The sequence below is a fragment of the Coregonus lavaretus genome (genome assembly GCF_964263955.1).
Source record: "Coregonus lavaretus genome assembly, chromosome: 9".
Lineage (NCBI taxonomy): Eukaryota > Metazoa > Chordata > Actinopteri > Salmoniformes > Salmonidae > Coregonus > Coregonus lavaretus.
The window spans coordinates 46,593,337-46,609,028 of NC_139996.1; the positions used below are offsets into that span (position 1 = coordinate 46,593,337).

The following is a 15,692-nucleotide window of genomic DNA, read 5'->3' on the forward strand; positions in this document are numbered from 1 at the left end:
TTCAGTATTTTTGTTGTCCTGCTTTACCAACCATAGCTAGCTAAAAAGCATGGAGTAGCTAAAGTGGGACAGTCTTATAGGCTTTTCCAATGGAGTAAAGAGATCCAGTTTACATTAGGGACCCCTAATGTAAGGGCTCTGGTTCTTGTAGTACTACACTAAACAAAAATATAACCGGAACCTTTAACAATTTCAAAGATTTTACTGAGTTACAGTTCATATAAGAAATCATTAGGCCCTAATCTATGGATTTCACATGACTGGGAATACAGATATGCATCTGTTGTTCACAGATACACTACAGAACAGCTCAATACCCATTATTAATATGGAGTTGGTCCCCCCTTTGCTGCTATAACAGCCTCCACTCTTCTGGGAAGGCTTTCCACTAGATGTTAGAACATTGCTGCAGGGACTTGCTTCCATTCAGCCACGAGCATTAGTGAGGTCGGGCACTGATGTTAGGCAATTAGGCCTAGCTGACAGTCGGCGGACCAATTCATCCCAAAGGTGTTCGATGGGGTTGAGGTGAGGGCTCTGTGCTGGCCAGTCAAGTTCTTCCACACCGATCTCGACAAACCATTTCTGTGTGGATCTCACTTTGTGCACAGGGGCATTGTCATGCTGAAACAGGAAAGGGCCTTCCCCAAACTGTTGCCACAAAGTTGGAAGCACAGAATCATCTAGAATATCATTGTATGCTGTAGCATTAAGATTTCCCTTCACTGGAACTAAGGGGCCTAGCCCGAACCATGAAAAAAGCCCCAGACCATTATTACAGTTGGCACTATGCATTGGGGCAGGTAGCGTTCCCCTGGCATCCGCCAAATCCAGATTTGTCCATCGGACTGCCAGATGGTGAAGCGTGATTCATCACTCCAGAAAACAAGTTTCCACTGCTCTAGAGTCCAATAGTGGCAAGCTTTACACGACTCCAGCCGACGCTTAGCATTGCGCATGGTGATCTTGGGCTTGTGTGCAGCTGCTCGGCCATGGAAAACCATTTCATGAAGCTCCTGACGAACAATTATTGTGCTGATGTTGCTTCCAGAGGCAGTTTGGAACTCGGTAGTGAGTGTTGCAACCGAGGACAGATTATTTTTATGCGCTACACGCTTCATCACTCTTCGGTCCCGTTCTGTGAGCTTGGGTGACCTACCACAGCGCGGCTGAGCCGTTGCTGCTCCTAGATCAGGGTTCTTCAATTCCGGTCCTGGAGGGCCGAAACACCTTGTTTTTCATCCTCTCCTTCTAATCAGGGGCTAATTCAGACCTGGGACATCAGGTGAGTGCAATTAACTACCAGGTAGAAATAAAAAAACAGAAGTGTTTCGGCCCTCCAGGACCGGAATTGAAGAACCCTGTCCTAGACGTTTCCATTTCAAAATAACAGCACTTACAGTTGACCGGGGCAGCTCTAGCAGAGCAGAAATTTGATGAACTGACTTGTTGGAAAGGTGGCATCCTATGACGGTGCCACATTGAAAGTCACTGAACTCTTCAGTAAGGCCATTCTAATGGCAATGTTTGTCTATGGAGATTGTATGGCTGTGTGCTCGATTTTATACACCTGTCAACAACGGGTGTGGCTGAAATAGCTAAATCCACTAATTTGAAGGGGTGTTCACATACTTTTGTATATATAGTGTACCTTAAAAAGCATAAAGTTGATCAGGCTGTTGATTGTGACCTGTGGAATGTTGTCCCACTCCTCTGTGCGAAGTTGCTGGATTTTGGCGAGAACTGGAACACTGTTGTACACATGATCAATGGGTGACATGTCTGGTGAGTATGCAGTCCATGGAAGAACTGGGACATTTTCAGCTTCCAGGAATTGTGTACAGATCATTGAGACATGGGGCCGTGCATTATCATGCTGAAACATGAGGTGATTGCGGCGGATGAATGGCACGACAATGGGCCTCAGGATCTTGTCACGGTATCTCTGTGCATTCAAATTACCATAAATAAAATGCAATTGTGTTCGTTGTCCATAGCTTATGCCTGCCCATACCATAACCCCACTGCCACCATGGGGCACTCTGTTCACAACATTGACATCAGCAAACAGCTCGCCCACACGTCTGCCATCTGCCCGGTACAGTTGAAACCGGAATTCATCTGTGAAGACCACTCTTCTCCAGCGGGCCAGTGGCCATCGAAGGTGAGCATTTGCCCACTGAAGTCTGTTACGACGGCAAACTGTAGTCAGGTGAAGATCCTGGTGAGCACGAAGAGCACGCAAATGAGCTTCTTTGAGACAGAAATTCTTCGGTTTTGTAAACCCACAGTTTTGTCAGCTGTCCGGGTGGCTGGTCTCAGACGATCCCGCAGGTGAAGAAGCCGGATGTGGAGGTCCTGGGCTGGCGTGGTTACACGTGGTCTGCGGTTGTGAGGCCAGTTGGACGTACTGCCACATTCTCTAAAACGACGTTGGAGGCGGCTTATGGTAGAGAAATTAACATTCAATTGTCTGGCAACAGCTCTGGTGGACGTTCCTGCACTCAGCATGCCAATTTCACGCTCCCTTAAATCGGACATTTTTGTGTTGTGTGACAAAACTGCACATTTAAGAGTGGCCTTTTATTGTCACCAGCACATGGTGCACCTGTGTAATGATCATGCGGTTTAATAATCTTCTTGATATGCCACAGCTGTCAGGTGGATGGATTATATTGGCAAAGGAGAAATGCTCACCAACAGGGATGTAAACACATTTGTGCACAACATTTCATTTCATGAAACATGGGACCAACACTTTACAATGTTGCGTAAATATTTTTGTTCAGTATATATGTACAGTTGAAGTCGGAAGTTTACATACACCTTAGCCAAATACATTTAAACTCAGTTTTTTCACAATTCATGATATTTATTCCTAGTAAAAATTCCCTGTCTTAGGTTAGTTAGGATCACCACTTTATTTTAAGAATGTGAAATGTCAGAATATTAGTAGAGAGAATTATTTATTTCAGCTTTTATTTATTTCATCACATTCCCAGTGGGTCAGAAGTTTACATACACTCAATTAGTATTTGGTAGCATTGCCTTTAAATTGTTTAACTTGGGTCAAACGTTTCTGGTAGCCTTCCACACGCTTCCCACAATAAGTTGGGTGAATTTTGGCCCATTCCTCCTGACAGAGCTGGTGTAACTGAGTCAGGTTGGTAGGCCTCCTTGCTCGCACACACTTTTTCAGTTCTTCCCACAAATGTTCTATAGGATTGACCAAAATCAGAAGCTTCTAAAGCCATGACATCATTTTATGGAATTTTCCAAGCTGTTTAAAGGCACAGTCAACCTAGTGTTTGTAAACTTCTGACCCACTGGAATTGTGATACAGTGAATTATAAGTGAAATAATCTGTCTGTAAACAATTGTTGGAAAAATTACTTGTCATGCACAAAGTAGATGTCCTAAGAGACTTGCCAAAACTATAGTTTTTTAAAAAGAAATGTGTGGAGTGGTTGAAAAACGAGTTTTAATGACTCCAACCTAAGTGTATGTAAACTTCCGACTTAAACTGTATATATATTGTTCATTTTTTATTGTACAGTATTGCTGTTACTTGAGTGAATTCAGAAAAAGTGGGACACTTTTTGGATTTCTGTCTTCTGTAACCTCTTCAGACATCTAACATTTTAGCCCAAAAAATGTTATATTTCTGAAATTCTCAGATGTTTCCTAATCACACAAAATTGAATTGTCATTAGGGAACAATTAGGACTATAATAATGGTGTCCCAGTTTATCTAACCTGTTGTCCCAGTCTACCAAATGCAAACTGAAAATATGGTTGACTCAGTGTACACAAATGGGTGTGTCATGCCTCCTGTGAAGATGATAAAAAAAAAAAATTGTGATTAGGAAACATCTTGAGGATTTCAGAAATGGATGATGTGTTGGGCTAATATGTTGGATAGATGTCGAAAGAGGTTACAGAAGACGGAAATGCATTCCGAATTCACTCTATATAAGGTTATTTATCCATTCCCAATGATAGACAATCTTCCCAAACACTAATGACATAATGCATTGATAAGAACATAATTAGTCAACACACTATAAACTATTTTTTATCTCAGATAGTAGGCCTAAACATACACAATCTCAGTCCCTCTCATGCTGTTTACAACAGTGGAGGCTCCTCAGAGGAGGAAGGGGAGGACCATCCTCCTCAGTGAAAACATTGAAAAAGTTATCATTTTTAGATAAAACTATACATAAATATATTCACGTCACCAAATGATTGATTAAAACACACTGTTTTGCAATGAAGGTCTACAGTAGCCTCAACAGCACTCTGTAGGGTAGCACCATGGTGTAGCCGGAGGACAGCTAGCTTCCGTCCTCCTCTTGGTACATTGACTTCAATACAAAACTTAGGAGGCTCTTGGTTCCCACCCCCTTCCATAGACTTACACAGCAATTATGACAACTTCCGGAGGACGTCCTCCAACCTATCAGAGCTCTTGCAGCATGAACTGACATGTTGTCCACCCAATCAAAGGATCATAAAATGAATCTAGAACTGAAAGCATAAGCTACAGCTAGCTAGCACTGCAGTGCATAACATGTGGTGAGTAGTTGACTCAAAGGGAGCGAAGGACAATAGTTGAACAGTTTTCAACAAATTAATTACTTCAAAAATAAAGGAGAAGCGAGAGAGAGAGTAATTTTTTTCCCACTTTTAGTTTCACTTACTTAGCTAGCAAATGCAGCTGGCTAGTTTACTTACTCAAACACCAGGCTCAAACAGAGGGATGCTATGTTAGCTAGCTAGCTATGACTATGCAACACAACACTGGAAATCTTCCAAGTCAAGGTAAGCTTTTGGTTTTATTAATTTATTGCCACCAGGGACTGCCGGTGTAACTGCTTACTGACTATACACCCTAACGTTACTGCATGATTGTAGCGGTTTACTAACGCATTACTTCTATTAGCTATGTTGACTAGGACGTTACTTTAGCTAATATCGGGACAACGATGTAGGAAGTGTGTCGCGGTTATGTGTGTCACGACAAACAAAACCCATGCTGAGCTGGGTTCACATTTTCAGGAAGCCCATGGGGTGCTAGGGCCTACATAACAAACCAGGGGACTCCATAAATGTTCATAATATTAACCTTGGCACTCCCATAAACATGACCAATTGCTTGGAGGAGACTGAAATGTGTGTGACCTGGGGTGTGTTCAGCAGTAGGCAAGGTTTTGGAACGCTCAGATAGAATTATGCTAAATAGAACAAACATGCATCTCTGACCTGTAGAATATGGAATCACTCTATTCGTGTCATTTCTATCTGCAACATTCGACGTTTGGCTATTGAACGTGGCCCTAGAGTCAAAAGGGTGTCCGGCCCCCTAGCAACCAATCAGGGCTCACATGTCAGAGTGCGAGGCCGGTTTATGGTAGTGGTGAAGACTCCATGATTCTCAGCTACTATTGACTATGGGCGCGTTCCTTTGCCCAGGTGTTGCTGACGCATGCCAGAGTTTACGCCTGGATAGGTATTTTACGTATCACTTAACCACATATGTTATAGCAATCTGGTGCCCAAAGGCACAGTCGATGATGTTGCATGCATCAACACCAGAGCAGGGGAATGCGACCCATTTCTAGAACAACCCCAGAGTCAATTAGTTTAATTCTAACCCAGCCTTCCACTGCTGACTCATTGCTCTGTACAGTGAGAGAGGTCAGATACATCTACCTTCCTGTTACTAAATTGTATGCAAAATTGTATACTGCTTCACAATGAGTATTTATGTTTTTTATTAACAAAGAATTAACATTTTATGTACGAATATCATACAGAATTAGAAAATAAAATAATAATATATAGTCCATGGTACAATTGTACTTTGGAATGTCCTCCCCTCTTCCTCCTCTGTCACTTGTCCGCCTTGACGAAGGAGGCGAAGACACTGTCCTCTTTCTCCAGCAGCGCCTGGGGTCTGTCGTATTCTAGAATTAGTCCTCTCTTCATCACTATCACCAGGTCTGCTTTCAGGATGGTGTGGACACGATGCTGAGTAAAGAGAGAAAGAAAAGTGGAGAGAAATAAACTGATTAGGTCAAGGAGAAATATAAAAGTTTTCAACAACTTCTGTGTTTTGACATCAAATCAAATGTTATTTGTCACATACACGTTTAGCAGATGTTATTGTGGGTGTAACGAAATGCTTGTGCTTCTAGCTCCGACAGTGCAGTAATATCTAACAAGTAATATCTAACAATTTCACAACATATACCCAATACACACAAATCTAAGCAAGGAATGGAATTAACAATATATACATATTGGACGAGCAATGACAGAGCGGCATGGACTAAGATACAGTAGAATATTATAGAATACAGTATATACATATGAGATGAGTAATGCAAGATATGTAAACATTAAAGTGACTAGTGTTCCATTTCTTAAAGTGGCCAGTGATTTCTATAGGCAGCAGCAGCCTCTAATGTGCTAGTGGTGGCTATTTAACAGTCCGATGGCCTTGAGATAGAAGCAGTTTTTCAGTCTCTCGGTCCCAGCTTTGATTCACCTGTACTGACCTCGCCTTCTGGATGATAGTGGGGTGAACAGGCAGTGGCTCGGGTGGTTGATGTCCTTGATGATCTTTTTGGCCTTCCTGTGACATCGGGTGCTGTAGGTGTCCTGGAGGGCGGGTAGTTTGCCCCCGGTAATGTGTTCGGCAGACCGCACCACCCTCTGGAGAGCCCTGCAGTTGCGGGCGGTGCAGTTGCCGTACCACACGGTGATACAGGCCGACAGGATGCTCTCAATTGTGCATCTGTAAAAGTTTGTGAGGGTTTTAGATGCCAAGCCAAATTTCTTTAGCCTCCTGAGGTTGAAGAGGCTCTGTTGCGCCTTCACCACACTGTCTGCGTGGGTGGACCATTTCAGTTTGTCAGTGATGTGTACGCCAAGGAACTTGAAGCTTTCCACCTTCTCCACTGCAGTCCCATCGATGTGAATAGGGGGGTGTTCCTTCTGCTGTTTCCTGAAGTCCACGATCATCTCCTTTGTTTTGTTGACGTTGAGTGAGAGGTTATTTTCCTGGCACCACACTGCCAGAGCCCTCACCTCCTCCCTGTAGGCTGTCTCGTCATTGTTGGTAATCAAGCCTACTACTGTTGTGTCGTCTGCAAACTTGATGATTGAGTTGGAGGAGTGCTTGGCCACGCAGTCATGGGTGAACAGGGAGTACAGGAGGGGGCTGAGCACGCACCCTTGTGGGGCCCCAGTGTTGAGGATCAGCGAAGTGAAGGTGTTGTTTCCTACCTTCACCACCTGGGGGCGGCCCGTCAGGAAGTCCAGGACCCAGTTGCACAGGGTGGGGTTCAGTCCCAGGGCCTCGAGCTTAATGATGAGCTTGGAGGGTACTATGGTGTTGAATGCTGAGCTATAGTCAATGAACAGCATTCTTACATAGGTATTCCTCTTGTCCAGATGGGATAGTGCAGTGTGCAGTGTGATGGCGATTGCATCGTCTGTGGATCTATTGGGGCGGTAAGCAAATTGAAGTGGGTCTAGGATGACAGGTAAGGTAGAGGTGATATGATCCTTGACTAGTCTCTCAAAGCACTTCATGATGACAGAAGTGAGTGCTACGGGGCGATAGTCATTTAGTTCAGTTACACTGTGTTATCCTCAAAGCGGGCGAAGAAGGTGTTTAGGTTGTCCGGAAGCAAGACGTCGGTGTTGGCGACGTGGCTGGTTTTCTTTTTGTAGTCCGTGATTGTTTGTAGACCCTGCCACATACGTCTCGTGTCTGAGCCGTTGAATTGCGACTCCACTTTGTCTCTATACTGATGTTTTGCCAGTTTAATTGCCTTGCGGAGTGAGTAGCTACGCTGTTTGTATTCTGCCATATTCCCAGTCACCTTGCCATGGTTAAATGTGGTGGTTCGCACTTTCAGTTTTTTGCGAATGCTGCCATATATCCACAGTTTCTGGTTAGGGTAGATTTTAATAGTCACAGTGGGCACAACATCTCCTATACACTTCCTGATGAACTCAGTCACCATTTCAGTGTATTCGTCTAAATTATTTTCGCAAGCTACCCGGAACATATCCCACCCCGCGTGATCAAAACAATCTTGAAGGTTGGATTCCGATTGGTCAGACCAGCGTTGAATAGTCCTTAGCACGGGTACTTCCTGTTTGAGTTTTTGCCTATAGGAAGGGAGGCGCAAAATGGAGTCGTGGTCAGATTTGCCGAAAGGAGGGAGGTGGTGGGCCTTATAAACATCCCGGAAGTTCGAATAGCAATGGTCGAGAATTTTAGCAGCCCAGGTACAACAGTCAATATGTTGATAGAACTTCGGCAGCCTAGTCCTCAAATTTGCTTTGTTAAAATCCCCAGCTACAATAAATGCAGCCTCAGGATATGTGGTTTCCAGTTTGCATAAAGTCCAGTGAAGTTCTTTGAGGGCCGTCGTGGTATCGGCTTGAGGGGGGATATACATGGCAGTGACTTTAACCAAAGAAAATTCTCTTGGGAGATACAGTGGGGAAAAAAAGTATTTAGTCAGCCACCAATTGTGCAAGTTCTCCCACTTATAAAGATGAGAGAGGCCTGTAATTTTCATCATAGGTACACGTCAACTATGACAGACAAATTGAGAATTTTTTTCTCCAGAAAATCACATTGTAGGATTTTTAATGAATTTATTTGCAAATTATGGTGGAAAATAAGTATTTGGTCACCTACAAACAAGCAAGATTTCTGGCTCTCACAGACCTGTAACTTCTTCTTTAAGAGGCTCCTCTGTCCTCCACTCGTTACCTGTATTAATGGCACCTGTTTGAACTTGTTATCAGTATAAAAGACACCTGTCCACAACCTCAAACAGTCACACTCCAAACTCCACTATGGCCAAGACCAAAGAGCTGTCAAAGGACACCAGAAACAAAATTGTAGACCTGCACCAGGCTGGGAAGACTGAATCTGCAATAGGTAAGGAGCTTGGTTTGAAGAAATCAACTGTGGGAGCAATTATTAGGAAATGGAATACAAGACCACAGATAATCTCCCTCGATCTGGGGCTCCACGCAAGATCTCACCCCGTGGGGTCAAAATGATCACAAGAACGGTGAGCAAAAATCCCAGAACCACACGGGGGGACCTAGTGAATGACCTGCAGAGAGCTGGGACCAAAGTAACAAAGCCTACCATCAGTAACACACTACGCCGCCAGGGACTTAAATCCTGCAGTGCCAGACGTGTCCCCCTGCTTAATCCAGTACATGTCCAGGCCCGTCTGAAGTTTGCTAGAGTGCATTAGGATGATCCAGAAGAAGATTGGGAGAATGTCATATGGTCAGATGAAACCAAAATATAACTTTTTGGTAAAAACTCAACTCGTCGTGTTTGGAGGACAAAGAATGCTGAGTTGCATCCAAAGAACACCATACCTACTGTGAAGCATGGGGGTGGAAACATCATGCTTTGGGGCTGTTTTTCTGCAAAGGGACCAGAACGACTGATCCGTGTAAAGGAAAGAATGAATGGGGCCATGTATCGTGAGATTTTGAGTGAAAACCTCCTTCCATCAGCAAGGGCATTGAAGATGAAACGTGGCTGGGTCTTTCAGCATGACAATGATCCCAAACACACCGCCCGGGCAACGAAGGAGTGGCTTCGTAAGAAGCATTTCAAGGTCCTGGAGTGGCCTAGCCAGTCTCCAGATCTCAACCCCATAGAAAATCTTTGGAGGGAGTTGAAAGTCCATGTTGCCCAGCGACAGCCCCAAAACATCACTGCTCTAGAGGAGATCTGCATGGAGGAATGGGCCAAAATACCAGCAACAGTGTGTGAAAACCTTGTGAAGACTTACAGAAAACGTTTGACCTGTGTCATTGCCAACAAAGGGTATATAAGAAAGTATTGAGAAACTTTTGTTATTGACCAAATACTTATTTTCCACCATAATTTGCAAATAAATCCATTAAAAATCCTACAATGTGATTTTCTGGAATTTTTTTCTCATTTTGTCTGTCACCTATGATGAAAATTACAGGCCTCTCATCTTTTTAAGTGGGAGAACTTGCACAATTGGTGGCTGACTAAATACTTTTTTCCCCCACTGTAATACGGTCGGCATTTGATTGTGAGATATTCTAGGTCGGGTGAACAAAAGGACTTGAGTTCCTGTATGTTACTACAATTACACCATGAGTCGTTAATCATGAAACACACACCTCAGTCCTTCTGCTTCCCGGAGAGATATTTATTTCTGTCTGCGCGATGAACTGAGAACCCATCTGGCTGGACCGATTTCAACAGAATATCAGAGAGAGCCATGTTTCCGTGAAACAAAGTATGTTACAGGCCCTGATGTCTCTCTGGAAAGAAATCCTTGACCTGAGCTCGTCGACTTTGTTATCCAAAGACTGAACAATTAACGAGTAATATATTTGGAAGCGGTGGGTGGTGTGCGCGCCTCCTAAGTCGAACCAGCAGGCCGCTCCGAATGCCTCTCCTCCGCCGGCGATGTTTTCGGTCAGCCACTGGAATCAGTTCAATTTCCCTGGGGAGAGCAAACAAAGGATCTGCTTTGGGAAAGTCATATTCCTGGTCGTAATGCTGGTAGTTCTGATGACCACCGCTCTGATATCCAAAAGTTTTTCCCAGCTGTATGTAATGATACAAAACACTTTCTGAGCTAATAATGTAAAAAAGAATACATAAAAACACAAAATACCGCAAAGTTTCCTAAGAGCTAGTCACGAGGCCGCCATCTTCGTCGGCGCCAGGTACATAGGTTACATAGATTACAAATATATACAGTGCATTCAGAAATTATTCAGACCCCTTTACTTTTACTTAGCCTTATTCTAAAATGGATTATTCTTTTTTTCCCTCAATCTACACACAATACCCCATAATGACAAAGCGAAACAGGTTTGTAGAAATATTTGCAAATGTATTACAAATAAAAAACACACCTTATTTACATAAGTACTCAGACCTTTTGCTATTTTACATTTTAGTCATTTAGCAGACGCTCATACTGCTATGTGATTCAAAATTGAGCTCAGGTGCATCCAGTTTCCATTGATCATCCTTGATGTTTCTACAACATTATTGGAGTCCACCTGTGGTAAATTCAATTGATTGGACATTATTTTGAAAGGCACACACCTGTCTATATAAGGTCCCACACTTGACAGTGCATGTCAGAGCAAAAATCAAGCCATGAGGTCGAAGGAATTGTCCGTAGAGCTCCGAGACAGGATTGTGTTGAGGCACATATCTGAGGAAGGGTACCAAAACATTTCTACAGCTTAGAAAGTCCCCAAGAATACAGAAGCCTCCATCATTCTTAAATGGAAGAAGTTTAGAACCAACAAGACTCTTCCTAAAGCTGGCCGCCCGGCCAAACTGAGCAATTGGGGGAGAAGGGCCTTGGTCAGGGAGGTGACCAAGAACCCGATGGTCACTCTGACAGAGCTCCAGAGTTCCTCTGTGGAGATGGGAGAACCTTCCAGAAGGACAACCATCTCTGCAGCACTCCACCAATCAGGCCTTTTATGGTAGAGTGGCCAGACGGAAGCCACTCCTCAGTAAAAGGCACATGACAGCCCACTTGGAGTTTGCCAAAAGGCACCTAAAGGACTGACCATGAGAAACAAGATTCTCTGGTCTGATGAAACCAAGATGGAACTCTTCGGCCTGAATGCCAAGCGTCAGGTCTGGAGAAAACCTGGCACCATCCCTACGGTGAAGCATGGTGGTGGCAGCATCATGCTGAGGGGATGTTTTTCAGCGGCAGGGAGTGGGAGACTAGTCAGGACCGAGGAAAAGATGAACAGAGCAAAGTACAGAGAGATCCTTGATGAAAACCTGCTCTGGACCTCAGACTGGGGCGAAGGTTCACCTTCCAAAAGGACAACGACCCTAAGCACACAGCCAAGACAATGCAGGAGTGGCTTCGGGATAAGTCTCTGAATGTCCTTGAGTGGCTCAGCCAGAGTCTGGACTTGAACCCAATCAAACATCTCTGGAGAGACCTGAAAATAGCTGTGCAGTGACACTCCCCATCCAACCTGACAGAGATTGAGAGGATCTGCAGAGAAGAATGGGAGAAACTCCCCAAATACAGGTGTGCCAAGCGTGTAGCGTCATACCCAAGAAGACTCGAGGCTGTAATTGCTGCCAAAGGTGCTTCAGCAAAGTACTAAGTAAAGGGTCTGAATACTTATGTAAATGTCATATTTCAGTTTTTTATTTGTAATAAATGTGAAAACAAATCTAAACCTGTTTTTGCTTTGTCATTATGGGGTTTTGTGTGTAGATTGATGAGGGGGAAAAAAAAACAATTTAATCGATTTTACAATAAGGCTGTAACGTAACAAAATGGAAAAAGTCAAGGGGTCTGAATACTTTCCGAATGCACTGTATGCTAGGCACATTGGGGGAATTCCAACCTGAGTTAAGCGGGTGTAAATGGAACGTACAGTGGGGAGAACAAGTATTTGATACACTGCCGATTTTGCAGGTTTTCCTACTTACAAAGCATGTAGAGGTCTGTAATTTTTTATCATAGGTACACTTCAACTGTGACAGACAGAATCAAAAAAAAAAATCCAGAAAATCACATTGTATAATTTTTAAGTAATTAATTTGCATTTTATTGCATGACATAAGTATTTGATACATCAGAAAAGCAGAACTTAATATTTGGTACAGAAACCTTTGTTTGCAATTACAGAGACCATATGTTTCCTGTAGGTCTTGACCAGGTTTGCACACACTGCAGCAGGGATTTTGGCCCACTCCTCCATACAGACCTTCTCCAGATTCTTCAGGTTTCGGGGCTGTCGCTGGGCAATACGGACTTTCAGCTCCCTCCAAATATTTTCTATTGGGTTCAGGTCTACCTTGAGATGCTTCTTACGGAGCCACTCCTTAGTTGCCCTGGCTGTGTGTTTCGGGTTGTTGTCATGCTGGAAGACCCAGCCACGACCCATCTTCAATGCTCTTACTGAGGGAAGGAGGTTGTTGGCCAAGTTCTCGCGATACATGGCCCCATCCATCCTCCCCTCAATACGGTGCAGTCGTCCTGTCCCCTTTGCAGAAAAGCATCCCCAAAGAATGATGTTTCCACCTCCATGCTTCACGGTTGGGATGGTGTTCTTGGGGTTGTACTCTTCCTTCTTCTTCCTCCAAACACGGCGAGTGGAGTTTAGACCAAAAAGCTCTATTTTTGTCTCATCAGACCACATGACCTTCTCCCATTCCTCCTCTGGATCATCCAGATGGTCATTGGCAAACTTCAGACGGGCCTGGACATGCGCTGGCTTGAGCAGGGGGACCTTGCGTGCGCTGCAGGATTTTAATCCATGACGGCGTAGTGTGTTACTAATGGTTTTCTTTGAGACTGTGGTCCCAGCTCTCTTCAGGTCATTGACCAGGTCCTGCCGTGTAGTTCTGGGCTGATCCCTCACCTTCCTCATGATCATTGATGCCCCACGAGGTGAGATCTTGCATGGAGCCCCAGACCGAGGGTGATTGACCGTCATCTTGAACTTCTTCCATTTTCTAATAATTGCGCCAACAGTTGTTGCCTTCTCACCAAGCTGCTTGCCTATTGTCCTATAGCCCATCCCAGCCTTGTGCAGGTCTACAATTTTATCCCTGATGTCCTTACACAGCTCTCTGGTTTTGGCCATTGTGGAGAGGTTGGAGTCTGTTTGATTGAGTGTGTGGACAGGTGTCTTTTATACAGGTAACGAGTTCAAACAGGTGCAGTTAATACAGGTAATGAGTGGAGAACAGGAGGGCTTCTTAAAGAAAAACGAACAGGTCTGTGAGAGACGGAATTCTTACTGGTTGGTAGGTGATCAAATACTTATGTCATGCAATAAAATGCAAATTAATTACTTAGTCATATAATGTGATTTTCTGGATTTTTGTTTTAGATTCCGTCTCTCACAGTTGAAGTGTACCTATGATAAAAATTACAGACCTCTACATGCTTTGTAAGTAGGAAAACCTGCAAAATCGGCAGTGTATCAAATACTTGTTCTCCCCACTGTAATTCCCTTTTCATGCACTTTTCTCTCTACGTGTATTCAATCAGACCTTGAACTTAAGCATGAGAATAGTATGCATGCTATTCACCAGGTATTCGTTTGGGTTGAGATCAAAGTAATGAAGGTGTGGCGGAGGTGTGTCTACAGGTACGCCGTATTCTGACCTTGATTAAATTCCCTCATAATTCCGCCACCTTTACACGAGAGGAATTCATGAATAAGTTCGAGCGAACCTGCTGGTTCCAAGTGGGAAAAGCATAAACTTGATAAGAGCTCTTGATAAGAGCTAGGTAAATGAGTAATCCTTATGGAGAAGGGGATTGTAAATACACATAGCAATTGTTTTAGATGATTTTTCCTTATGATCCCTGGAGACGAATGTGAAACCAGCCATATGGAAGCAAACTGAAAATCATATTAACATGACATGTATTGCGGCCCCTTTTCCACAGTGAAGCAGGCTATAAATAGCTGTGCCGTTATTCAGAATTGTAAGTGTATGCCCTCATAATTTACAGGGATGATATTTGGAGACCCAGGCTATAGGCTTCTGCAGCGCCGAACCTGCCCAGTTGATTTATGAAAGCACTTTAGAATGTTTTAATTATATGCCCAGCCTTTTGTCATTTTTATTTTACCCACATACATTTATAACTGTTAGCTTCCTTCTATTTGTAACCTACATTTTGCATCGTTCCATTCCGTTTCCCTTTCTTTCCTCTGACACGTCTGTGTAGTTGTTCCTGAGGTTCGCTAGCAATAGTGGATCATATTAGGCTAAACGTTGTGCAATAATTTGGGACAAGTAGCCTATTTGAATCGTTATGGAACTCAGACCACAAGTAGCATAGGAAAGGCGTTCATAGGAAAGGGGTACATTTCCTAAGTCTGAATCGGCCCCATGATGACCAGCATAGGCCTACTAAAGATATATTTTGGGGAGCTTCCTTTCATGGAGCTACCCTACAGATGTAGGATCTTAATTTGAGACAGTTTGCTACAGCAGGAAAATAATCCCACAGCAACAGGAAATGTGAATTATTATGTGGATTATAATTCATTGACATTTTTGTTGGGGTTGATACAAGGGAAAATCTCAAATACACACAAAAGATCCTGCAACAGGGTGACCAGATTAAGATTCTACATCTGTACCTAGCTATCGTCCTTGAGGACCAGAGTTGTGCACCAGAACTGTAAATAATGTGTCTCCTAGGGTTCTCTCTCCATCTCACTTTCCCATGGGAAACCACCACATATGGCTGCCTGGTAGTCACTTTTGACTCTTGATATTCTAACTTAAGTGAATAAAAAGCATATTTGCTCCCACTGAATGCAGTCCAATAGAAAAAAACTAACCAGCAGGACAGTGGCCCTCCAGGACTGCACTACCAGTTCAGATTGCTATATTTCTATTTTACCCAGTTCTACCCATGCTACAGTATTCACCCCCCCCCTTGGCATTTTTCCTATTTTGTTGCCTTACAACCTGGAATTAAAATAGATTTTTGGGGGGTTTGTATCATTTGATTTACATAACATGCTTACGACTTTGAAGATGCAAAATATTTTTTCTTGTGAAACAAACAAGAAATAAGACAAAAAAACAGAAAACTTGAGCGTGCATAACTATTCACCCC

At 43.5% G+C, this 15,692-nt stretch overlaps 1 protein-coding gene across 2 annotated transcripts in view; it reads right to left on the bottom strand.

Moving 5' to 3' along the window:
• Nucleotides 1–5,895: 5,895 nt before the first annotated feature.
• Nucleotides 5,896–15,692, bottom strand: part of LOC311134439 (ATP-binding cassette sub-family C member 8-like) — a gene marked incomplete at both ends in the record, with an annotated part of 127,776 nt that continues 117,979 nt past the window's right edge. For both annotated transcript variants that reach the window (XM_084168121.1, XM_084168120.1), the window contains one exon: nt 5,896–6,033. In XM_084168121.1, the coding sequence (XP_084024247.1) occupies nt 5,896–6,033 (138 nt within the window). The remainder of the gene's footprint in view (nt 6,034–15,692) is intronic.